This window comes from Phocoena phocoena, chromosome 11 (assembly GCF_963924675.1).
Source record: "Phocoena phocoena chromosome 11, mPhoPho1.1, whole genome shotgun sequence".
NCBI classification, from domain to species: domain Eukaryota; kingdom Metazoa; phylum Chordata; class Mammalia; order Artiodactyla; family Phocoenidae; genus Phocoena; species Phocoena phocoena.
Window position 1 is genome coordinate 17,199,960 of NC_089229.1, and position 27,116 is coordinate 17,227,075.

Here is a 27,116-nt window from a genome sequence, read left to right on the forward strand (position 1 = left end):
TTTGAGCCCTGGTCTGGGAGGATCCCGCATGCCGCGGAGCAGCTGGGCCCGTTGGCCACAACTACTGAGCCTGCGCATCTGGAGCCTGTGCTCCGCAACAAGAGAGGCCGCGATAGTGAGAGGCCCGCGCACCGCGATGAATGGTGGCTCCCGCTTGCCACAACTAGAGAAAGCCCTGGCACAGAAACGAAGACCCAAAACAGCAAAAATAAGTAAATAATTTTTTTTTTTTTTTTACGTTACGCGGGCCTCTCACCGTTGTGGCCTCTCCTGTTGCGGAGCACAGGCTCCGGACGCGCAGGCTCAGCGGCCATGGCTCACGGGCCCAGCTGCTCCTCGGCATGTGGAATCTTCCTGGACTGGGGCACGAACCCGGTCCCCTGCATCGGCAGGCAGACTCTCAACTACTGCGCCACCAGGGAAGCCCCATAAATAAATAATTTAATAAACTCCTACCCCCAACGTCTTCTTTAAAAAAAAAAATAAATAAAATGTGGCAATTCTCTTGAAGAAATTTAACCATTAAAAATGCTTTTTTAGATCAATGGTATCTTATTTCTTTTGAAATTTAAAAGTAAAAAGTGCTCAATATAAACAAAAGTTCAAATAATATAAAAAAAGGCAGGATTTAAAAAGTGAAAATAGTATTTCAAGTCCTTCCTTACCCTGCTCCCTCAACCTAGGCCAACCCAGTTCTCCAGAAGTCAGTGCTCTGAGCACTTCGGTATCTGTCCTTCCAGACCTTTTTCTAACCCAGTGGTTTTCAAACTGTGCTCCAAGGAGGGGCTTTGGGGGCTTCTCAGTTAGGTAAGATGGGGACTGAGTGGGGCTTCAACCGGTACTGCTTTGCTTTTACCTGTTTTCTATATTGGGGTTTCGAGTAGGGTTTAATTTAAACAAAGCATTCCCCTGCATTAAAAATAAATGTTCAGAAACCATTGGCCTAATTTAGAAAATGAAGTCCTAACCCTGCAGTCAGGAATTCCAGATCTTCCAGTTTACCGTTTTTTTCCTGCTTGGTGATACGGATCTTCTGCTCAGACTTGCCTATCCATTTCCCCAGCAGTCGTCTGCCTGGTTGCTAGCCACCTCATTAGGACGTACTTCCCCTTCTTTTTCTCCATCTCTCTAAATGTTGTTATTTAAGGTTCAACTCGTCAATGTTTCGTTCACTCCCTCTTTCAACATTTTTAGTGGACACCACCTACATTTTGACTAATACTGAGTGGGGAATATGCAGAATTTTGTATCAAAAGCTCACAGACTAGTAAAGAGCAACCTTCATGTAAATAAGTGCAATTATGTATTATAAAACAAGAGTGGTTAAGGGGCAGATACTAAAGATATAAGTGGTCTCTTCCTTCTACACCACCTTATATGGCACTTATAATAAGGGCAGTTTATGGTATGGTTACATTTCTGGGTCTTCAGTAAATAATTGCTCATTTATTTATTAACAGAAGATAAGGTAGAAGATAATTCACCTGTGAATTAGGGGGTGAGACTTGGGAGGGAGCTGTTTCCTTTCTTGAGCAATCAACTGTGTTCAAAAATAACTTGAATCTAACCTGCTAGATTCCGGTGTAGCGCATGGAGTTGGGAGGGAGCACTGAAGGACTTGTTCTGTAATCCTCGTCTCCGTGGCCACTCACACTGGTGTACAGGGAATGCCTGTCATTTCTGCTTTATCATTAGCTGGTAAGAAAGTTGTGAATTTGAGTCCTGTGTCTTTATTTTACTGACTTTGTAACTTGAGCATATTACTTAACCTCTCTGAGACTCAGTTTCCTGAACTGTAGTATATGAACATGTCTACCTCCTAGGTTTTCAGAAAAGATTATACAAGTACATACAAGCAAAGTCTATTCTTTTTGCTTTCAGTGGTTTTGATGTTCTGTAGAATGGGTGATTGTTCTCCTTTCTTTGGGGTTTAAGTTTTTAAATATTTGGGAGGACTTATGGATTAGACTCTAGTTCTTTTTTTTGGCCACACCACATGGCTTGCAGGATCTTAGTTCCCCAACCAAGTATCAAACCCATGCCCCCTGCATTGGAAGCATGGAACCCTAACCACTGGACCTCCAGGGAATTCCCTAGACTTTAGTTTTTTGAAGAAGTGGGTTTTTTTTATTCTGAGAGTGGCTTTTTGATAAGCTATTCATATTCCTGGTAAGGTATGAATAAACAATATAGGAAAGTAATCAGGCCAAAGAACATTTAGTGGGAAAATAAATCTTTTTCATTATTAACCAGTGTATTCTCCTGAGATTTAAAGCAGACTGTTATATCTATGATCAAGAAAGCAAAATTAATAGGTAGGCCCAGAGTCCAAAGCCTGGCCTATTTTCTTCATTTTATCTGCCACTTTCCTCTATCTTTTACATAAAAAACAGTAAAGAATTTTTATGGTACTGTTCTAGTACTCTTTGGGAAAAAAAAAAAGTCAGAGAACTCTTGTCTGTCATTTCTGGATTATAGGTTTCAGAATAACCCCAGGCAAACTCATGATGGATTCTATCTTTGTAATATTTCTCATTCTGGTTGAGCAGACTTAGTTCTCTAGTCTAGAATAAACCTTACACTAGTGGTTTAAGGTAGTCTGTTTTATTTGTAAATTGTAAAAATGTTATTTAGAAATCTTTTTAAAAGTAAAAAAGTACATTAGATATGATATTTAAATTTAACAGCAGTATTAGAGCTACTTCCTATTCCAGCTTTCATCTTCTTTTTTCCTTTTAGAACATTGTGGTTTCCTGAAGACCTGTGTTGTTCAGTATATATAGGTACCATTTGTTCTGTGTATATACTGGTCATTATAGATATACAGTATCTTATAGCATGCTGGCAGTTAAATGAAAAATAGGGTGAGTGCAGTGTATACAATGTAAATATTAAACTTCAGTTTATTTTTTAAAGAAAGTAGGAACAAAACAGTTGATCTGAAAATTATAAGGTAGGGGTTTAATACAGCACTGTATAACATTTTTGTGATTCTGTGGTCTAGTCTGTTCCTTAGTAAGGGGAGAAAGAGGTGGAAAGTAGGTTTTGAGCCTTTTACAAAAATGTATAATAATGAATAAGGATGATGGTAACTAGCTAATATTTATTGAAGGCTCAATACACTGTTCTAAGCACCTTACATGTATTAAGTCATTTAATTCTCACAGTAACCCAATGGAGGAGATATTTTTTCATGAGGAATCTAAAGTATAGAGGCATACGTCCCATAGCTAGTGAAAGTCAGAATTTAAGCCAAAGCAGTTTGACTTTAGAACCCAGCCTCTAAACTACTGTCAGTATCATTAGTGTGTTGACACTTCTTCACATTTAATTTTTTGGAAGGAAATCGTCTCTTTTAATTGAAGTGTGGAGGTTTGCTGAATAAGTCACTTGAAATTCCCCCGTAAAACCACTCAATGCAAATCATGTTATCCATTTATTCATATAATGAAAGCATTGCATATATCTCGGGAAGCTTTGTACAGTTTCAAACACAGCATAAAGCATTTGCCAGTGATTCCACATGAATAATACAGCTTTGAACAAGCAGTTAATATTCTCCGTTTCAAAATGTGTTTGACTGAAATCTGTGTGCTCAAGTCTGGGATTTTGATTGTGCATAGATTTTATCATCTGAGTTTAAACTCATATTATTCCTTGGAACAAAACCTGTTCTTTTCTCAATCCCAGGAGGCAGTGCTTAATAGACGATGTAAGCATGTGTTTGAGCGTTAGCAAGGGGGCACCAAAAGAGAGAAAAAAATTTAAATAATATTTTGAAATTTTTTTCAGTTTTTTTAAATATATATATTTCAGATTATTTTCCATTATGGGTTATTACAAGATATTGAATATAGTTCCCTGTGCTAAACAGTAAATCCTGTTGCTTATCTCTTTTATGTATAGTGGTTTGTATCTGTTAATCCCGTACTTCTAATTTATCCCTTCCCCTCCTTCCCTTTGCCCTTTGGTAACCATAATTTTGTTTTCTATGTCTGTGAGTCTGTTTCTATTTTGCATATAGATTCATTTGTATTATTCTTTAAGGTTCCACATATAAGTGATATCATATAATATTTGTCTTTCTCTGTCTGACTTACTTCACTCAGTTTGATGATCTCTAGGTCCGTCCATGTTGCTGCAAATGACAATATTTCATTTGTTTTTATGGCTGAGTAATATTCCATTGTATGTATATACCACTTTTTTATCCATTCATCTGTCAGTGGACATTTAGGTTGTTTCTGTGTCTTGGCTCTTGTAAACAGTGCTGCTGTGAACACTGAGGTGAACTAGAGTTTTCATATTTTCTGGATATATGCTCAGGAGTGGTATTGCTGGGTCATATGGCAGTTCTGTTTTTAGTTTTTTAAAGGAACCTCCATAGTGTTTTCCATAGTGGCTGCACTAATTTACATTCCCACAAAAAAACACTGTAGGAGGGCTCCCTTTTCTCCACACCCTCTCCAGCCTTTATTATTTGTAGACTTTTTGGTTATGGCTGTTCTGACCAGTGTGAAGTGATACCTCATTGTGGTTTTGATTTGCATTTCTCTAATACGTTGTTGAGCATCTTTTCTTGTGCCTGTTGGCCATCTGTTAATGTTTTGTGACTTTTAAAGAAACAATGAAATAGTCTTTCTAGGAAAGACTTGTACCTTGTTGTGACTCTTATTTTGTTTGGAGTTATTTTGAATTATATGTCATGGCTCATGGGGGAGACACACTGTAGACTTGATGGCAGCCTGGCCCTTCCTTGGAACTTGGTGGCACAGATACAGTTGTTTATTCATGATCATCTAACAATATAAATGAAATAATTGCTGTGAATACAGTGGAATGTTGGTTTTCTGGAAGTGTTTAGGATGTATTAATTGAATGAATGTTGCCTTTTAGTTGTGTTCCTACTGGGAAACTGTGGAGGGGGAGAAGTAGGAAAGAAGAAATTTTAGAGCCCCTGGGAATTTTAGAAAGAGGAAATTTTAAGTAGCCATTAAAAATAACTTTGTAGGATACTGATAAGACACTCTTTTTTGATATTTTATGAAATGCAAAAAGCAGGATGCCAAACTGTGTGTAATATGAACCAATTTTTGTTTTAAACATAGATATAGAAAAAAATATATCAACAATTAAGTTATCATATGCACTAATACATCATCAGTGATTATCTCTGGATGGTGGGTTTCCAGAATAAACAACTTTGTTTGTCCTTGGCCTTTATTTATTTGTTTATTTTGCATTGAACACATATCGCTTCTGTGAACAATAGAACTCTATGCCAGTGGATGTTAGAAGCACCGTTTCCAAATGAGCTGGGAAAGAAAGGTAGTCAGGATATTTTTATGAGCAAAGGCCAGTATGTGGCAACTAAGTTGTTTTGGGGTGGCTTTGAGGGTAGTTTTAGTTTGAACTTCAAGTTGGACTTAGAGCCCTTGGGCTCCTTTCTTTTTTTAACTGGTATTTGAATTAAAAAGTACGCAGCTCTGACCAAAGGGTAGAGGAGAGACTTGATTGCAGAGAGTAAAGATACTGAAAGAGTTAGATCATTATTTCAGTTTGATGCCAAAATAGTTGAGTAAGGTAACACTGTGTACCTGTGGTTCACCTAATCTAATAGAGCCTCTTGCTGTGAGTTTGTGCACTTGCCCTGCCTTCACAGCTCTGTGTACCAGGGGGCAGTATTGAGGGAAAGTACAGTTTGGGAAGGGGGAAGATTGGTGTCATCTCCCTGGGTGGTACCATTGTGAAGGTGTTCCAGCGAGGGAAGGTGATGGTAGGCCACCACCTGAGGAAGACCTCACTGGGTTTGGGAGCTGTCCTGTTTCGTCACCTAGTAGAAGGTAGTGTAATTCTATGTGGCCTGCTCAGCAGGGTGTAGCATGCTGCTTCACCTCAGGGATAGGGGAGGGAGAAGGGCCCCTGGAGGGGTAGAATGGCTCTGAGTGAATATTTGGAATGGATCACCATGAAAATGATGGGGCACTCTTGGTCTTCAAATGTAGAAGAAAAATGTTAACCTTACACGTGGCAAATCATTTTTCCCTTTTCCTTTTCTTGGAAAGAAGATTTTTACTTTGACACATGGTTATCCATTCTGCACTTTACAATTCTGGAAGATTTTATATTCAGTTTTCACTTTAATTGTACGAAGAATAAAGTGTATATTTTAAGTTGGCGCTAGAAGTGTGTTTGCGTTTTAAAAATGGAATTCTCTTTAAGAGTGTAAGGATGTATTAAGGCTAAAAGTATGAAAGTATACTTTTTGGTGAGTTCAGAATAATAATTTCTCTTCATTTGAAATGCTGAACTCCAGTTACCTAGTCTCTAAATTTAGGTATTTCAGATTTATAAGTGCCAGGGAAAACCAGTAAGGAAATGTATTATTTATGTTTTATTCTCATGTATACTACCTTTTACACAAAGGTGTTGAGTCACTTTATAAAAAATAACATTTACAAGAAATATTGGGTTTTAAAAAATTATGAAACCAGTACCAGAGAAAATAAAACTAGGAGTGTAACATTAAGATGAATAAATTGATCATAGATGTGAGTTTCAGATGTAGCTGTAAGTTTCCTTGTTGCTGAAGTAAAAGTGTGGCTCAATCTTCATTAAAGAAAAAGAAAAATACCAGTTTTCAGTAGCAAGGCTTTCTGTAGCTATAATTTCTAAGTAAAGTTTCATGTGACTCTGTCTAGGGTGATTGATAAGGTGGTGATGTTCTCAGCAGCAGTTTGCAGGGAATTAGGAATGTCAGTTGCAAGTTAATTGCAAGAGCGTGGTTAAGTAGTTTTTTTGAATAAGATACATGTAAGAAATGTTTTAAAATGGGAGAAATATACTCTTGTTGTTTAAAAGCAGTTTCTGGGCTTCAAAACAGAGTTCTCTGATTTAGCTCCTTTGCTACCAACTATTCACCGAGTTGTTTCAAACAGTAGTACTAAGTGATATTTCTGGTCATTGTTTACTACCTGTATTATAAAACTGTATTGCTATTAATCTAATCAGAATCTAGTTAAATGATTGGGTTTTTTTTTTTCACTTTTCAGTTGATTTGATAGGGGATAAATATAATCAAAGTTCATTCTACCAAGTATCAGTCAGTGCACTTGGTAGAATGAACTGTACTTTGTTTATGCAATACACTTAGTTCTTTGGACACACACTATATTTATTCTGTCAACATTTTCTCAGTAAGCAGAAATGGTTCAATTGCGGATTTTGTTTTAGTTGATTCATTGGCTTGTCTTCGGTGTATCCTTCTTCCAAATAAATTATTCTTTTCAAAAAATTATTTTTTTAAGTGGGATTGAGGGTTGTGATTCTGAAAACAAATCAGTTGTCTGGTTCTGGTTTCCTTTGGAACATTATTTGAGATGTATTGAGGATTTATTATACCGAAGATTTATTATACCCACTGATTCTTTCTCTGGGCTCAAACAAATTCTTTACAAATGTTTGGCTGTCTTTTAGGCCTATAGAAACTTTAGGATTGATAAATTTTATGATGTTACTCTGTTCTATCAGTGGGCAGTCTTAGAAATGAGTGATTGTTTTATGGAGTCCTTTAGCTTTGGGATATCAGGAGCTGAATCATGCCCATGATTTCTCAAGCTTCTGTGTTTGTTAGAGAATATCAGGACTACCAAATCAAGAAAGCTTGACATCACTACCTAAATTACCTAAATATTACCTAAATGAAACCTGTGTGAGTGCTTGAATTCAGTTTAATTAGACAGTTTCCAGTTTAAGCCAAAAAGCCAGAATTTTTTTTTCTAGGAGCTAACTCTATGCATTTCAACCAAAGCAAAAAAAGTGTGTGTGGGGGGGCGGGGGGATACGTTGATTCCACTTTAGAGGTGAGCCTTTTAATCGGGGAGGACAGTATTTGTGAGGTAGCAGTTTTTTGTGTTTTTTTTGCGGTACGCAGGCCTCTCACTGTTGTGTCCCCTCCCGTTGCGGAGCACAGGCTCCGGACGCGCAGGCTCAGCGGCCGTGGCTCACGGGCCCAGCCGCTCTGCGGCATGTGGGATCTTCCTGGACCCGGGCACGAACCCGTGTCCCCTGCATCGGCAGGCGGATTCTCAACCACTGCGCCACCAGGGAAGCCCAAGTTTCATTCTTTAAATGAACGTAGTGGAAGAAAACTGAGTGGCCGTAAAGGCAGCCTGCGGTTTGAGTGCTGTAAAAAGCAAATTAAATAGATATAATCCTTCTGTGTGAACCTGCTATTCAATTAAGTACTTACTGGATATTATTCAAAAGAATGTACCAAAATTTTTTATAAAACAAGAAAATAATTTGTGCAATATTGGCTAAGGTCTAGCTAGTTTTGGCTGGCATGACCTCTCTGAAATCTGATTTAACTGACCACATAACACATCCTGTTTGGTGACTATCTACATCTTCATAACAAACAGAAACAGAAGACATATTCAGAGGAAATGAAAGAAGCAGAATGGGGACTTCCCTGGTGGCGCAGTGGTTAAGAATCCACCTGCCAATGCAGGGGACACGGGTTGAGCCCTGGGCCGGGAAGATCTCACATGCTGCGGACGGAGCAACTAAGCCCGTGTGCCACAACTACTGAAGCCCGCACGCCTAGAGCCCATGCTCCACAAGAGAAGTCACCGCAATGAGAAGCCCATGCACCGCAATGAAGAGTAGCTCCCACTCGCCGCAACTAGAGAAAGTCCACATGCAGCAAAGAAGACCCAACGCAGCCAAAAATAAATAAACAAAATAAATAAATAAATTTAAAAAAAGCAGAATGCACACTTGCAGAGTGGTGAAACTAAGAATACACAGTAACCATAAGCTGGCTTGACTTCTAGGTTATTTTGTGTGTGTGTGTGTGTGTGTGTGTGTGTGTGATAGTGCTGTGGTTTTATGTGTGCTTATACAAATGTAAAATACCCACCCCCCAACAAGTTTTGAGATTTTAGACTAAGTGCGATAATCTTTTTGTTGTTGTTATGGGAAGATAACAAAGTGTTAAACTTCCATTTATTGCCTCTCTTAGTAATGAGGCGTGACTTAGGCCTGCTAACTCACAGCTCTGATGAATTTTTCAAGTGTATTATTTAACCTTTGCAATGGAACAGAATGCCTCTTCCAGCACGATAGGCAGAGTTTCTCCGAGATACTGATTTAGTAAATCAACACACATACAATACAATTCTTTTTCTTCTAAAACAAGCAATTTTAGCATTATTGTTTTTTTGTTTTTGTAACTACAGTTGAATTCATCAGGATTGTTTTGTATTAGTTTGTTTTCCTTTAAGTCAGTGGTTCCCTGACACAACTCTATAGATTAATGCTGGCCCTTGACAAAGCTTTCACAGGGAGCATGAAGTGAGTTCTTGATCAATCTAAATGTGCTCAATGGAAAGGCTTTTAGTCCAAGATTTTGTCCTTTCTGCATTTTTATTTTTAAAGGAAAGATCATTTTTAAATTGGTAAAATTTGGGGGGAAATTCGGTTAATGAGATCTGAATGTTTGGAAAACACTGTTTTCAAACTCTTTAACCATAGACGGAATCCTTATGTGCTCATATATCAGAGAGATTCTCTTAAACTAAACTAGATGGGAATCTGTGGGTCAGATTCTTCTTTAAAATATTTACTTTTTTGGTTAGCTTTTGTTAGATCATGCTGTGGTGGTAAACAATTCCGCACTCTCAGTGGCTTTCATCAGCAAAGCTTTCTTTCTCGTGTTGCATGTTGCTTGTAGGTTGCTGCAGCTCTGTGTGTTATCTTTGTCCCAGGACCCAGTCTGAAGAAGCAGCACTTACCTAGGACATGTCATTACCATGTCAGATGGAAAAGAAGCCATAGCTGAACTATTTCTGTTTGTAGATGTTGCTGCCATCATGAGTCAGATGCCCAAACCTAATGTCAGTGGATGTGAGGCAGTTATAATCCTCCCATAGTCCCTGCAGGTAACATGGCAACAGGGGGAGAAAACAATCATCTTATAGGAGGGGAGCAATAAATGGGAGTAAGAAAATCTGTCACAATATCACTCATGTGACTGAAGCACTCATGTGATGTAATGAAAATGTTTAACAAACAATAATAAACACGTATATACCACCAAGCTTAAAAAATATAACCACTACTTTTGGAGTTCCCTGTGTGCTTTTATACTACTTCCCCAAATGTAACCATTCTCTTGAAATTTCTGCTTGCTTATCATCCCCTTCTTCATATATTCCACTGTGTGACTGTCCCGCCATTTATCTTTTTTCTTGAGTTAATTCCATTTCTTTTGCTAGTGTGAAAATATTGTTAAGGATATTCTTTTATGTGTCTCCTGGTGTACAAAGCAAGAGTTGCTTCAGAGTATGTACTTAGGTGTGGAATTGCTGGAACGTGGGGCATGTGCCTCTTCAGTTTTAGTAGATAATACCAAGTTGTTTTCCAACATGGTTGTACAGTTTACACTTGCACTAGTGGTGTTGTATGTGTTACCAGTTCTCATGTCTTTGTTCACATTTGAAAGTCTGACAACATCTAATTTTTAGTCTAATGGGTATGAATCAGATTCTTTTTTGAATGTTCAGGGAAGTGCTTCTCAAACTTCCACGTGTACATAAATCACTTGGACATGCTATTAAAAGCACAGGTTGTGATTCAGTAGGTTGGGTTATGCTTGGGAGCTGAGATCCTGCATTTCTCATAACCACCCAGGTGATACCAGTGCTGCTGCACCGTGGACCATACTTTGAGTAACAAGGGTTTAAGGCACTCGAATAGACTTGCCCCTGTGTTGGATCCACATAACACCTAAAGAATCTTTGGAACAAAATTGCTACATAACAGCATCTGATATAGCCACTCAATCTAGGGTTTTTGAATCATGCCTGATATTTTTATTGACCTTACATGAGCACTACAGATAATACTTTTTTTTCATATAGCAATTTGGAAAAAAAAGAACCCAAGCCACAATGTTAATCACTGTACTTGTTTTACCTGTGGCAGATGCTTTTTTTTTTTGGAAACCTGTTTTGTGCAAACATTGGCCATTAGCAAATAAAGTAGTGGATTCCTTTTTCCTAGAGATTGCTTGCTTTATAACTTACAAAGAGAATTGAGAATTTAAACCTAAGCTAACCTAAACTTTTTTTTTTTTTTTTTGCGGTACGCGGGCCTCTCACCGTTGTGGCCTCTCCTGTTGTGGAGCACAGGCTCCGGACGCACAGGCTCAGCGGCCATGGCTCACGGGCCCAGACGCTCTGCGGCACGTGGGATCCTCCCGGACCGGGGCACGAACCTGTGTCCCCTGCATCGGCAGGCGGACTCTCAACCACTGCGCCACCAGGGAAGCCCTAACCTAAACTTTTAAAGACACTGTTTATTTTCGGCTATGTTGGTACTAGATTAAAATTACCTATTAGGTAGCTAAAGAGTAACCCATAAATATCTCCACTGGTATTCTTTAACTTAAAGCACCTAAAACCAGGAGAAACTTTGCCCAGTTCTATTCACTTATTTTTTAAATTTTTAGTTGTTTTTACTCATTCATGGATGAATAACAATATAGAGCAACCCAACCAACTTTTTATTTAGTGGCATATGTGTACATTACCTATTTTAAATCAACCACAAAGTATGTTGATTGTAACCATTATTCAATGAGTTTCTAAGTGATTTCTTTAAAGGAAGAAAATTTAAGGAGTCTTTAAGGGAGATAATAGACCTTGTCAATATGCAAGTGTTAGAATAACTGATCACTCATTAACTGGATAAAATGAAGGATAAATAAAAATAAACACATTTTCCTCAGTGCAAGACGGTGGTATGTGGTCCGTGGCATGCACTGGTAACAAGGTAATTCCTAGTACTTCCAAATTGCATTATTTATAAAACAGATGTTAGGACAGAAACACCACTCAGACTAGCTTAAGCAGTGGAGATTTCTTGGCCCATATAATTAGGAAGAACAGAGATGGAACGGGCTTTAAATAAATGAGATAGACATTCTCATCGTGATGTCAGAACCCTCTCATCATCTCCTAGCTCTGATTCTCTGTTTCTGTGGATCCTTTTCTAACACACATGAGCTTTCCTCCAAGTGTTAGTGGTGGTGGTGGTGGTAGTGGTGGTAGAGGGAGCTTTTTGAGGAGGAAGACAGAGTGACAGCTTCAGAATTATTTCATTCCAAAAGGAAGTGAGAAAACACCCTTCCAGAGGCCTTCCCCTCTGAAGTAGCCCTGCAAGTCATTCACTCTTTGCTCTATCAACTGTTTCCTTCACTGCCTTTACCACAGATTATCTCATTTATTTGCTCACTTGATTGTTGTTCCTCCCCACTACAAGGAAGAATCCTTGAAGCAAGAATAGTGCCTCTTTTGTTAATGGGGCAGCCCCAGGATCTAGTAGCCATTCAGGAAATAATAAGCCAACAAATACGTGAAATTCCGGGGTAGGACTCAGGCCTGCTCCAGGCACTTGTCATCATGTGCTCTGGAGGGGAGGGGACTGTGATGCTAGGCCTACCAGAACCTCATGGAACAGGGCAAGTGTGGTTTTACGTGGGAGATGGAAGTACCATAAGCTGAAAAACTGGGGAAAGATGCTGAGGAAAACAACAATAAAAATGTGGTTTTTTTGTTTGTTTGTTTTATGCGCTTTAAGCGTAGTTTACCATTTCACCCAACTGCCCAGTCTTGTTGTTTAAGGTTGTGCAGATCCTGCAGTGCCTGAAGGTGCTTGGCTGAGGGGATGGAGGGGGGCTGAAATCCAGCCAGAGACTCCATTCCTGTGGCTTCCTTTTTCCAGGAGGTACTGTTTTAAATTTACCCAAAGGCTCTATCTGGTCTCTGTACACAGTGGCCCTGTGTACAGAATATCCATCTCTCCATCTAACCTTCTAAAGAAAGAATACTAGGGGCAAAAGTAAGAGCTGGATGTGTCTTTGCATCTGGATCCTGCTGGCCAACTCAGTGCAGACTATGTGCTTAACCATGTCCTGCAAATACTCTAAGAGAGATGACTTGTTTTGGGAAATTCCTCTTTTTTTAACCTTCTCCTCACTCCATTTTCCTATTTAGTGTTAGCTGGTCAATTTTCCTGAGCATGCTTTTTGAGCTGAATGGTGACTGAATGGTGATATACATACTGTCATCTTTCTTTGTTGTTTATCTACATTTCTCTGCGTTTCCATTTTGATTACCCTTATAATTCTGCTTCAAGGGGAAGAAGAAATTGCCTATATCCATCACTGGCCCTTCAGACTTGTCTTAAAGCTTTATCTCTTTGAGGTTTGTTCTGTTTTTTTGTTTGATTAGAGATCTTTTTGGGGCAGTGAAATACTCACTACTTAAAAAGTGGTGAATTGGTTGAAGGAACAGAAACCCACTCAATCTGACTCATGTAAGGCTGCTGGGAGTCTCATAAGTTCCAGACATACAGCTGAGCCCTTCTTACATGGAAAGTTCTCAGGCAGCTGTTCTGGCTTTCTTCCTCTTTGTGGACTGCTTGGGTTCTTCTTTGCTTCACTCTGGACATTGCTTCCATTCCTTTGATTTTCTTTAAACACTGCCTTTGTCTGCATACTGATCAGCCTGCAAGTGGCAAAGATGGCAACTAGTACCTAATCTCATTGGATTCTCTGCAGGTCCACAGGATGTCTGTACTGTAATCACTTGGGGAGCTTAAAAAAAAAAAAAAGTTTATATGCCTCAGACATATTCTGAGTCAGTAGGTCCAGAGTCCTAGAATCTATATTTTAAGACTATTCCCCAGCAGGAATTCCCAGACCCCTCCATAATCACAAGAGGGAAGAAAGGAAAGTGAGTGAATGATGAAATAGATGAACCAGATCCTAGCATCCACTTGTCCCCAACATAGCTCCTTTTCTTTTTCCCTTTGCCATTCCTTGTTATTGATCTTCCTATCCAAGGAGATATTCTAAGAAATTGAAAACAAATATTGAAGAATAGAATGGTTTTCATTAAAAGCAGCAGTATTGTAGCAACATTTTTTAGCCTAGCTTGGTGGATGGGCAGTCCAGTTAGGCAGTGGGCCATCTATCCCTTATCAAATCAGAGCCAATTTGTTGATCTTGGATGCTCCTATAAGTGTAAGACGGGGCTGGGCATTCCTGAGAAACACCTGAGGCCTTAGACCCACCCTAATAACTTTGAAAACGTACGTACTTGTGGTGGCAGCTGTCCCAAGAGTCAGACTCTCTATCTGGGCAGGTGATGTATGACCTCACAACTTCAGTGCCTGTCACTCTCAAACCAGCTTACACAATGTGTCTGTGTCTTTAGTTCAGGATCTTTAGAGAGAATCTTGTCCATAACCAGCCAATCAGGAGCATACTCTGGGATTAAGGGTCAGAGCTGACTTTGAGAAGGGCATTAAGTGATAAGTGCATTGCAAGCTTTCTTTTGTTTGGCTTGCAAAATAGGATTAAGTGAATATTTGTAATCCCTTTTCATTTTGGTTATTTCTTAGGTAACAGAGGGATTATATTCCTAAATCAACTATAATGAATTTTTTGTATGTCAGAAACTACAAATATGACATCAGCCTAATTTTACATGTGAAGTAAATGCCATGTACACTATTTAGGATATTTCTCAAATAATTTCATGGCAAACATTATCATCGTTTCTTCATATTTTAATAACAAAATGTATATTAAGTTGTAAATAAAGTAACACAGATTATTATTTAATATGTTTAAAATATAATGTCATATACTTTGTTGTGCCTGCATATGTAAAGGGTTGTAGCAGTTTGATTCTGAGACCTCAATATAAGTAATGGAAGCCATTACTTTATTTAATAACTTTGTCTATTGTAGAATTTCAGAGACATTTGAAGACTTTACATGGGTATTAATTACATAAAGTATGCAAAGATAAGCATTTTTAACCAAGATAGAGCACACAAAAAAGCTGTATACTACATTTCTGTGTACAAAGCAGTTAAGCCCAAAGGGTATAATGTCAGTACATTAGGGTTGGTTTAATAACATGTGTTATTTTATACCTTTAATTATGAAGTATCAAGATAGTTAATCTGACTTTTAAAAATTATTTTATTTTATTTTTCCAGATCCAATCCCTCTGTGGAACTTCTAAACATCTTCTGTTAGTGGAAACGTTGTTTTCTACACAGTGAAGTCAACATCTTAATTTAAACCAGCATTCATGTGGTTCTGATTCATCTGCTATGGTTCATGAAGCTTGAGATCTAAGGCGTACAGGGTCTTTTGCGATGACAATATGACTAATAGTAAAGGAAGATCTATTACTAACAGAACAAGTGGTGGTCCAAGTAGTGGAGGAGGTTTTGTAGACTGGACTTTAAGTTTAAATACAATTCAATCTGATAAGTTTTTAAACTTACTGTTGAGTATGGTTCCGGTAATTTACCAGAAAAACCAGGAAGACAGGCACAAAAAAGGAAACAGCATTTGGCAAGATGGGTTATCAACTGCAGCACAAACTTTTAGTAGTAGATCTGAACAACACATGGAATATCACAGTTTCTCAGAGCCATCTTTTCATGGCAACAGTGGGCACACGCCATCAAGCTGTAGCCAAAAGTATGATGACTACGCCAACTACAATTATTGTGATGGAAGGGAGGCTTCAGAAACTACGGCCATGTTACAAGATGAAGATGTATCTAGAGATGGTGATGAAGATGTCATTGTGGAAGCAAACCAGAAATTACCAAAGGAGTCCAGTGGTGTCATGGCACTGCAGATACTCGTGCCATTTTTGTTAGCTGGCTTTGGAACAGTCTCAGCGGGCATGGTTTTGGATATAGTCCAGGTGGGTTTTCATCTTTGTTTAACTTCACTGTCTTTGTTGTTTAAAGTGCTTTGTGTTGGTTACTAATCTCAAACATTATATTTAGATTTAATTTATCCCTTAGTTAAATGAACTGATGCTGACTTTGGTGAAGAATCTGCTATTCCTGTTTTTTTGTTTGTTTTCCTTTAGAAGTTCTAAGAGAATTGTCTCATTCTAACCATAAAGTAACTTTTCATAAAATATTAAATAGTAAAGTAATCCCCAATTGGGTAAATCAGCTAAATGAATAACTCAATAAATGTTATATTTAGATACATCCTTATTTTAAAAATGAAAATTAATATATGCTCATTAAAATGAATTCGGACAATGCAGAGGATTAAATAAAAGATAAGTCTTTCCTATTCCTCATCTCCAAACCAAAACTCTCTTCCCCTCCAGAGGTTACCATTGTTAAGAGTTTGCTGTATATACTTGCAGACTTTTTTCTATGCTTATATACATGCATATGTGCAGTCTTTTTTCAAAAATAAAAATGAAATGCTATATCTATTTTTCTGCAGCTTATTTGCATTGCTTATTAATGTATCGTGGACATCTTTCCAAATTAGTATAACAAAGATATTCAGCATTTTAAAAAGAGTGCTTGATATTTCCATTGTATATATACACCAAAATTTACTTATTCATTCTCCCATGCTGGTGCTATAACAAATATCCTTATAAATTTATCTTTACACACTCATGCTAATTTTTTCATAGGATAGATTTTAAAAATGGGATTGCTGGGTATTAGGGCAGCTGTATGTGTTTAAAATTTTTATAGGTATTGTCAAATTGACTTTCAAAAAGTTTGTACCAATTTGTAGTCCTGCCATCAGTATATAAGTACTTTTATCTATCCGTACCCTTATCAACATTGGATATTCTTGATCTTTTTCATTTTTGCCAATTGATAGGAAAATGTTAGCATATTTTAATTAACATTCTTTAATTATTAGTAATGTCTTAGCATCTTTTCATGTGTTTATTGGCCATTCTTACCTTTTGTGTGACTATTTCTTAAATACTTTTTTGTATCTTTTATCCATTTAAAAAATGGGTACATTACTTATTGACTTGTAGGAGTTCTTAATGTAGTATTATATAAAATTACAAAATTACCTATTATATAATTGCCTTTCTAAAGCAGTAAATTGTTAAAAGGTGGCATTCTGTTACTATCAGTTTTCATTCATCAGTCAGAGAAAGCTTGGCTCTGGGAAAGGGTTAGAAACATTATCCTCATGGGCCTTTGTCTTTCATTGTTTGCTCCCTAAAAGAAACCTCAGGTTATCTGTGACTCTAAGACACTTTTAAACAGATAACATTTTTATCTAAATGGAAAATGTACATAAATAGAAACATAATTTTTCCACCATCAGATGGAGAAAAGATATGAAAAGATATACTGTGTTAAGTATATTGAATTTTTGAATAGACTGTAATACTCTAGGGAGACCAAACCTATCTGTCCACTTGAAATATAATTGTTTCAAATTATTACCACAGTATCATAGCTGCTAAAATGAATATGCTGTTTTGGGTTGACTTTTTTTTTCTTCATATACCAGTTATTCTGAAGAAACACTCATCACTTAGCTATAGGATGATAACATCTATAGGAAAAATGTGTTAGAGTATAGATTGTTAAACAGAATATTTACGTAGTTCATTATGTGCCTTCCTCTGGTGCGTGTTCACTTATTTCTTGATGCTATGTGAGAGAAGAGCACGTATGTAATTGGGAAAAGTTCCTTTTATGATTTTATGAACTTTAATACTGCTAGCCCTAAGGACTTTATAGTGTTAAACTTCAGTGTTAAAAATCATAAAGACATAATGTAAATGTTTTGAAAGATTTCATTTGAATGAGGTTTTAAAAACTTTTAAATTGTGAAATTGAAAACATACAGGGTGAAAACAAACAGCTCAGTGAAAACAAAAACATACAGCTCAGTGAATTTTCTTAACACAAACAACCATATAACCATCACCTGGGTCAAGAAATAGACTCTTACCTATACTTCATTAGTGCTCCCTTCCAATAGCTTCCTTTTTTTCCTCCATCACCAAAGATAATCAATAATCTGATTTTTATAAGAACTTTTTTGTCTTTATAAGCATGTATTATTAAGCACCACTGCTTGGTTTTACTTAATTCTTTTCAGAATTTATCCAGTGGAAGTATAGAGTATATATTCTTTTTTGCATTATGCGGGTCTCTCACTGTTGTGGCCTCTCCCATTGCGGAGCACAGGCTCCGGACGCGCAGGCTCAGCGGCCATGGCCCACGGGCCCAACCGCTCCGCAGCACGTGGGATCCTCCCGGACCAGGGCATGAACCCGCGTCCCCTGCATCGGCAGGCGGACTCTCAACCACTGCGCCAGCAGGGAAGCCCCAGTATATATTCTTTTATGTTTGCGTTTTTTTGGTCAACATTACGTAAGTTTTAGGAAACTGTTGTTCATTTATTTTTATTGCTGTGTTGTAATCCAGTGTATAAATACATCACAATTTATCCATTCTACTATTTTTTTAATCTATTCTACTGTTGATGGACATTGGGCCTAATGGTGTTTCCAGGCTCTTGCTGTACGTGTGCATGCATTTCTCTTGGGTATATATGTAGAAATGGAATCTCTAGGTCTTAGAATATGCAGATATTTAAATGTAGCATTTGTCAAATGGTTTTCCAAAGTGGTTGTACCAATTTACAGACTAATATAGCAGTATATGAGAGGTCCGGTGCTCTATATTATTATTTATACAAGGTATCAAAAGTCTTTTTAATTTCAGAAATTCTGGCATATGTGGGGTGGCATCTCGTTGAGGTTTTAATTGGGATTTTCCTGATGACTAATGATGTTTACTGACCATCTGGATATCATTGGTGAAGTTTCTTTGCCCATTTTCTATTTGATCGTTTATCTTTGTCTTATTGATTTATAGGAGTTATTTGCATATTCTGGATGTAAGCCTTTTAGTTATATGTATTACCGAATTCTTTCCCCTCTGTGGCTTGCTTTTTTACTCTCTCAATTGTGTGTTTGGATGACCAGAAGTTCTTAATTTTTATACAGTCCCCTTTTCCCTACTTTTCTATGGTCTGTGCTTTTCGTCTCCTGTTTAAGAAATCTTTCCATACCCTGTGAATTAAGATATTCTCTTATAATAGCTCCTTGAAGCTTTGTTTTGCCTTTTACATTTAGATCATTCCCTACCGAGAGTTAGTTTTTGTACAGAGTGTGAGGTAGAGGTTATATTTTTTCCTTTCCACATGGATTTCCAATTATCTCTGCACTGTTATATAACCAAAATATTTGTTATAAATATAAATATTTTCCCATTTATGTGTAGTCAACTTCTGGGCTCTCAATTCTGTTCCTTTGGTGTATTTATGTCTCTTGTAGTGAATGCCACACCATCATCATTACTCTAGTTTATAAATCTTGATATCTTAGAGAATGTTCCCTTTTTATTCTTCCTGAAGAGTGCTTTGGTTATTCTTTTCCCTTTGCATCCCTATGTATGTTTTAATATAAAACCTTGTCAGTTTTCAAAAAAAGTAGTAGCGATTGTGATTCAGATATACTAAGGGGGAGAATTGACTCTACACTGTTTAGTCTTCCAACACAGGTATGTGGAATAATAGCCTCCATTTATTTAGGACATCTTTAATTCCCCTCATTGATGTTTTACAGTTTCTGAACACAGGTCTTTTACATTTTCAGTTGGGTTCGTTCTATTTATTTTGCTTCATATATCCCAGACTCAGAGCTAAAGAAGCCGGCAACCAAGAAATGCCAACAAGGGCAGACAAAACAAAACAAAACCAACAAAAGCCTGCTCTTTGTGACTAGGAAAGGTACACCCTAGCAAGACAAAACAGTTTTAGACAATAACTGTTCTACTCTAGCCAAGCACTACAGAAAAAACCATGGTCTCACCCACATCCACATCAGCAAAGGCCCAGCGGGGAGCCTGGAGGGCATTCTGCTAAGTGAAATAAGCCAGATAGAGAAAGACAAATATTGCATTGTATCACTTACATGTGGAATCTTAAAAAAAAAAAAAAGTCAAACTCATAAAAACAGAGGGTAGAATGGTGGTTGCCAGGGCCTGAGGAGGTGAGGGAAATGGGGAGAAGTTGGTGAAAGGGTACAAACTTTCAGTTACAAGGTAAGTATGCTCCGAGAATCTAATGTACAGCATGGTGACTGTAGTTGATAATACTGTATTGTATACTCGATATTTGCTAAGAGAGTAGATCTTAAGTATTCTCACCAAAAAAAAGTAACTCTGTGAGGTGATAGATATGTTAATTAACTTGTTGGTGGAATTCCTTTCATAATGTATATCAAGTCATCATACTGTACCCTTAAAATATATTACAATTCTATTTGTCAATTATACCTCAGTAAAGCTTAGAAAAAATGAGCAAAATATACCAAAAGCAAGCAGAAGAAAGGAAATAATAAATATAAAAGCAAAAGTCAATGAAATTGAAGGCAGGAAAACAGTAGAAAAAAGTCAGTGAAACGAACATCTGGTTCTTTGAAAAGATCGATAAATCTGACAATTTGTAGCAAGACTGACAATGAAAAAAAAGAAGACATAAATTACCAAGATCAGAACGAAATAGGGGATATCACTACAGATCCTGTAGACATCAAAAGGATAGTAAAGAAGTACTACAAACAACTCTGCACACGTAAATTTTACAACTTAAAGTGGGCCACTTCCTCAAAAAACACAATTACCACAACCACCCGAAATGAAGTAGATAACTTGAATAGCTCTATACTTATTAAGGAAGTTGAGTTCATAATTTTAAAAACTCCCAAAAAAGAAATCTTCAGACACAGATAGTTTTACCTGAAAATTCTACCAAATGTTTAAAGCAGAGTCAACACTAATTCTACACAAGCTTTTCTGGAAAATAGAAGAGGAGGGAACACTTACCAATTCATTTTAAGAAGCTGGTATTACCCAGATACCAAACCAAAGACCTAAAAAACCTACAGACCAATACTTTTCCTGAATATAGACCAAAACAATCCTTAACAAACATTGGCAAATAGAATTTAGCAACATATAAAATGAATTATACACCATGAAAAATGAGGTTTATTCCAGGGATGCAATTCTTGTTCACTATTTGAAAATCAATATAATTCACCATATTAATAGGCTAAAGAAGAAAATCACATGACCACGTCAAATGATACAGAAAAAGCATTTGACAAAATTCAACACCCATTCATGATAAAAAAAAAAACTCAAATAAATAGGAATAGAGTGGAACTTCCTCAACATTATACTTAATTTAATGATGAAATACCGAATGCGATTTTCCCCTAAGATCAGGTACAAAGCAAGGAAAATATACCAAAAGCAAGCAGAAGAAAGGAAATAATAAATATAAAAGCAAAAATCAATGAAATTGAAGGCAGGAAAACAGTAGAAAAAAGACAGTGAAACGAACATCTGGTTCTTTGAAAAGATCAATAAATCTGACAATTTGTAGCAAGACAAAGTGAGAGAGTGGCATGCACATATATACACTACCAAACATAAAATAGATAGCTAGTGGGAAGCAGCCACATAGCACACGGAGATCAGCTCAGTGCTTTGTGACCACCTAGAGGGGTGGGATAGGGAGGGTGGGAGAGAGGGAGATGCAAGAGGGAAGAGATATGGGAACATATGTATATGTATAACTGATTCACTTTGTTATAAAGCAGAAACTAACACACCATTGTAAAGCAATTATACTCCAATAAAGATGTTAAAAAAAAAAGGAGACTTCTTTCTCCATTATGTATTGTTTCATACAGCTTAAATATGCTTTACCAGATACATACATTATGTTTTTCATTAAACTTTTTGAAATAATTATAGATTCACTTGCAGTTATTAAAAATAATAGAGAGATCCCATGTATCCTTTATCCAGTTTCCCCCAATGCTAATACCTCGCAAAACTCTAGGACAATCTCACAACCAGGATATTGATATTGATATAGTCAAGATACAGAACATTTCCATCACCACTCATTACCTTGATTCAACATAGTGCAGTAAGTCAAGAAAAGGAAATAAAAGACATACAGATTGGAAAGGATGAGATAAAACTGTTCCTATTTGCAGATGACATGATTGTCTACTAAGAAAATCCCGAGGAATCTACCAAAACAAAAACAAAAACAGAAAACAACTCCAAGAACTGATAAATGAGTTCAGTAAGGCCCAGGATACACAATACATACAAAAAATAAATTTTATTTCTAGCAATGAGTATGTGGGCATTGAGATTAAAAATACAATAACATTTACTCAAAAAACAAACACCTAGATGTAAATCTTAGAAAACACATACAGGATTTGTACACTGAAAGCTACAAAACACTGATGAAGGTAATCAAGGAAGATCTAAATAAATGGAGAGACTTGCCATATTCATGGCTTAGAAGACTCAACATAATAAAGATGTCAGTCCTCCCAAAACTGATATACATGTTTAACAGAACTTTAAAAACCTCCACAAGATTTTTTCACTTTGTCACAGCTTACCCTTCCCCCTCCACATATCCTCAAGTCCATTCTCTAGTAGGTCTGCGTCTTTCTTCCTGTCTTGCCCGTAGGTTCTTCATGACATTTTTTTCCGCCTTAGAGTCGATATATATGTGTTAGCATACGGTATTTGTTTTTCTCTTTCTGACTTACTTCACTCTGTATGACAGACTCTAGGTCCATCCACTCCACTACAAATAACTCAATTTTGTTTCTTTTTATGGCTGAGTAATATTCCATGGTATGTATGTGCCACATCTTCTTTATCTATTCATCCGATGATGGACACTTAGGTTGTTTCCATCTCCGGGCTACTGTAAATAGAGCTGCAATGAACATTTTGGTACATGACTCTTTTTGAATTATGGTTTTCTCTGGGTATATGCCCAATAGTGGGATTGCTGTGTCGTATGGTAGTTCTATTTTTAGTTTTTTAGGGAACCTCCATACTATTCTCCATAGTGGCTGTATCAATTTACATTCCCACCAACAGTGCAAGAGGGTTCCCTTTTCTCCACACCCTCTCCAGCATTTATTGTTTCTACATTTTTTGATGATGGCCATTCTGGCTGGTGTGAGATGATATCTCATTGTAGTTTTTTTGTTGTTTGTTTGCAGTACGTGGGCCTCTCACTGTTGTGGCCTCTCCTGTTGCGGAGCATAGGCTCTGGACACACTGGCTCAGCGGCCGTGGCTCACAGGCCTAGCCACTCTGCGGCATGTGGGATCTTCCCAGATCGGGGCACGAACCCATGTCCCCTGCATCGGCAGGCGGACTCTCAACCACTGCGCCACCAGGGAAGCCCCTCATTGTAGTTTTGATTTGCATTTCTCTAATGGTTAGTGATGTTGAGCATCCTTTCATGTGTTTGATGGCAATCTGTGTATCTTCTTTGGAGAAATGTCTGTTTAGGTCTTCTGCCCATTTTTGGATTGGGTTGTTTGTTTTTTTGATATTGAACTGCATGAGCTGCTTGTACGTTTTGGAGATTAATCCTTTGTCAGTTGCTTCATTTGCAAATATTTTCTCCCATTCTGAGGGTTGTCTTTTGGTCTTATTTATAGTTTTCTTTGCTGTGCAAAAGCTTTTAAGTTTCATTAGGTCCCATTTGTTTATTTTTGTTTTTATTTCCATTTCTCTGGGAGGTGGGTCAAAAGGATCTTGCTGTGATTTATGTCATAGACTGTTCTGCCTATGTTTTCCTTTAAGAGTTTTATAGTGTCTGGCCTTACATTTAGGTCTTTAATCCATTTTGAGTTTATTTTCATGTATGGTGTCAGGGAGTGTTCTAATTTCATACTTTTACATCGACCTCTCCAGTTTTCCCAGCACCACTTATTGAAGAGGCTGTCTTTTCTCCACTGTATATTCTTGCCTCCTTTATCAAAGATAAGGTGACCATATGTGTGTGGGTTTATCTCTGGGCTTTCTATGCTGTTCCATTGATCTATATTTCTGTGTTTGTGTCAGTACCATACTGTCTTGATTACTGTAGCTTTGTAGTATAGTCTGAAGTCAGGGAGCCTGATTCCTCCAGCTCCTTTTTTCTTTCTCAAGATTGCTTTGGCTATTCGGGGTCTTTTGTGTTTCCATACAAATTTTGAAATTTTTTGTTCTAGTTCTGCAAAAAATGCCAGTGGTAGTTTGATAGGGATTACATTGAATCTGTAGATTGCTTTGGGCAGTATAGTCATTTTCACAATGTTGATTCTTCCAATCCAAGAACATGGTATATGTCTCCGTCTATTTGTATCGTCTTTAATTTCTTTCATCAGTGTCTTATAATTTTCTGCGTACAGGTCTTTTGTCTCCTTAGGTAGGTTTATTTCTAGATATTTTATTCTTTTTGTTGTAGTGGTAAATGGGAGTGTTTTCTTGATTTCACTTTCAGATTTTTCATCATTAGTGTATAGGAATGCCATAGATTTCTGTGCATTAGTTTTGTATCCTGCTGCTTTACCAAATTCATTGATTAGCTCTAGCAGTTTTCTGGTAGCATCTTTAGGATTCTCTATGTATAGTATCATGTCATCTGCAAACAGCGACAGCTTTACTTCTTCTTTTCTGATTTGGATTCCTTTTATTTCCTTTTCTTCTCTCATTGCTGTGGCTAAAACTTCCAAAACTATGTTGAATAAGAGTGGTGAGAGTGGGCAACCTTGTCTTGTTCCTTATCTTAGTGGAAATGCTTTCAGTTTTTCACCATTGAGGACGATGTTGGCTGTGGTTTTGTCATATATGGCCTTTATTATGTTGAGGAAAGTTCCCTCTATGCCTCCGTTCTGCAGGGTTTTTATCATAAATTGGTGTTGAATTTTGTCGAAAGCTTTCTCTGCATCTATGGAGATGATCATATGGTTTTTCTCTTTCAGTTTAATATGGTGTATCACATTGATTGATTTGCATATATTGAAGAATCCTTGCATTCCTGGAATAAACCCCACTTGATCATGGTGTATGATCCTTTTAATGTGCTGTTGGATTCTGTTTGCTAGTATTTTGTTGAGGATTTTTGTATCTATGTTCATCAGTGATATTGGCCTGTAGTTTTCTTTCTTTGTGACATCCTTGTCTTGTTTTGGTATCAAGGTGATGGTGGCCTCGTAGAATGAGTTTGGGAGTGTTCCTCCCTCTGGTATATTTTGGAAGAGCTTGAGAAGGATAGGTGTTAGCTCTTCTCTAAATGTTTGATAGAATTCGCCTGTTAAGCCATCTGGTCCTGGGCTTTTGTTGGTTTGAAGATTTTTAATCTCAGTCTCAATTTCAGTACTTGTGATTGGTCTGTTCATATTTTCTATTTCTTCCTGATTCAGTCTTGGCAAGTTGTGCATTTCTAAGAATTTGTCCATTTCTTCCAGGTTGTCTATTTTATTGGCATAGAGTTGCTTGTAGTAATCTCTTATGATCCTTTGTATTTCTGCAGTGTCAGTTGTTACTTCTCCTTCTTCATTTCTAATTCTGTTGATTTGAGTCTTCTCTCTTCTTTTCTTGATGAGTCTGGCTAATAGTTTATCAATTTTGTTTATCTTCTCAAAGAACCAGCTTTTAGTTTTATTGATCTTTGCTATCATTTCCTTCATTTCTTTTTCATTTATTTCTGATCTGATTTTTATGATTTCTTTCCTTCTGCTATCTTTAGGGTTTTTTGTTCTTTCTCTAATTGCTTTAGATGCAAGGTTAGGTTGTTTATTCGAGATGTTTCATGTTTCTTAAGGTAGGATTGTATTGCTATAAACGTCCCTCTTAGAACTGCTTTTGCTGCATCCCATAGATTTTGGGTCGTCTTGTCTCCATTGTCATTTGTTTCTAGGTATTTTTAAATTTCCTCTTTGATTTCTTAAGTGATCACTTCGTTACTAAGTAGTGTATTATTTAGCCTCCATGTGTTTGTATTTTTTACAGATCTTTTCCTGTAATTGATATCTAGTCTCATAGCATTGTGGTCGGAAAAGATACTTGATACGATTTCGATTTTCTTAAATTTACCAAGGCTTGATTTGTGACCCAAGATATGATCTATCCTAGAGAATGTTCCATGAGCACTAGAGAAAAATGTGTATTCTGTTGTTTTTGGATGGAATGTCCTATAAATATCAATTAAGTCCATCTTGTTTAATGTATCATTTAAAGCTTGTGTTTCCTTATTTATTTTCATTTTGGATGATCTGTCCATTGGTGAAAGTGGGGTATTAAGGTCCCCTACTATGAATGTGTTACTGTCGATTTCCCCTTTTATGGCTGTTAGTATTTGCCTTATGTATTGAGGTGCTCCTTTGTTGGGTGCATAAATATTTACAATTGTTGTATCTTCTTCTTGGATCGATCCCTTGATCATTATGTAGTGTCCTTCTTTGTCTCTTCTAATAGTCTTTATTTTAAAGTCTATTTGTCTGATACGAGAATTGCTACTCCAGCTTTCTTTTGCTTTCCATTTGCATGAAATATCATTTTCCATCCCCTTACTTTCAGTCTGTATGTGTCTCTAGGTCTGAAGTGGGTCTCTTCTAGACAGCAAATATATGGGTCTTGTTTTTGTATCCATTCAGCCAATCTGTGTCTTTTGGTGGGAGCATTTAGTTCATTTACATTTAAGGTAATTATTGATATGTATGTTCCTATTCCCATTTTCTTAATTGTTTTGGGTTTGTTATTGTAGGTCTTTTCCTTCTGTTGTGTTTCTTGCGTAGAGAAGTTCCTTTAGCAGTTGTTGTAAAGCTGGTTTGGTGGTGCTGAACTCTCTCAGCTTTTGCTTGTCTGTAAAGGTTTTAATTTCTCCATCGAATCTGAATGAGATCCTTGCTGTGTAGAGTAATCTTGGTTGCAGGGTTTTCTCCTTCATCACTTTAAGTATGTCCTGCCAGTCCCTTCTGGCTTGCAGAGTTTCTGCTGAAAGATCAGCTGTTAACCTTATGGGGATTCCCTTGTTTGTTATTTGTTGTCTTTCCCTTGCTGCTTTTAATATGTTTTCTTTGTATTTGATTTTTGACAGTTTGATTAATATGTGTCTTCGTGTGTTTCTCCTTGGATTTATCCTGTATAGGATTCTCTGTGCTTCCAGGACTTGATTTACTATTTCCTTTCCCATATTAGGGAAGTTTTCAACTATAATCTCTTCAAATATTTTCTCAGTCCCTTTCTTTTTCTCTTCTTCTTCTGGAACCCCAATAATTTGAATGTTGGTGCATTTAATGTTGTCCCAGAGGTCTCTGAGACTG

At 37.2% G+C, this 27,116-nt stretch overlaps 1 protein-coding gene across 1 annotated transcript in view; it reads left to right on the forward strand.

The window, feature by feature from the left end:
* The first annotated feature begins 15,248 nt into the window (after positions 1-15,248).
* Positions 15,249-27,116, forward strand: part of SLC41A2 (solute carrier family 41 member 2) — a 102,807-nt gene continuing 90,939 nt past the window's right edge. Inside the window, exon 1 of the mRNA XM_065887268.1 lies at positions 15,249-15,803. Coding sequence (XP_065743340.1) covers positions 15,249-15,803 — 555 coding nt within the window. The remainder of the gene's footprint in view (positions 15,804-27,116) is intronic.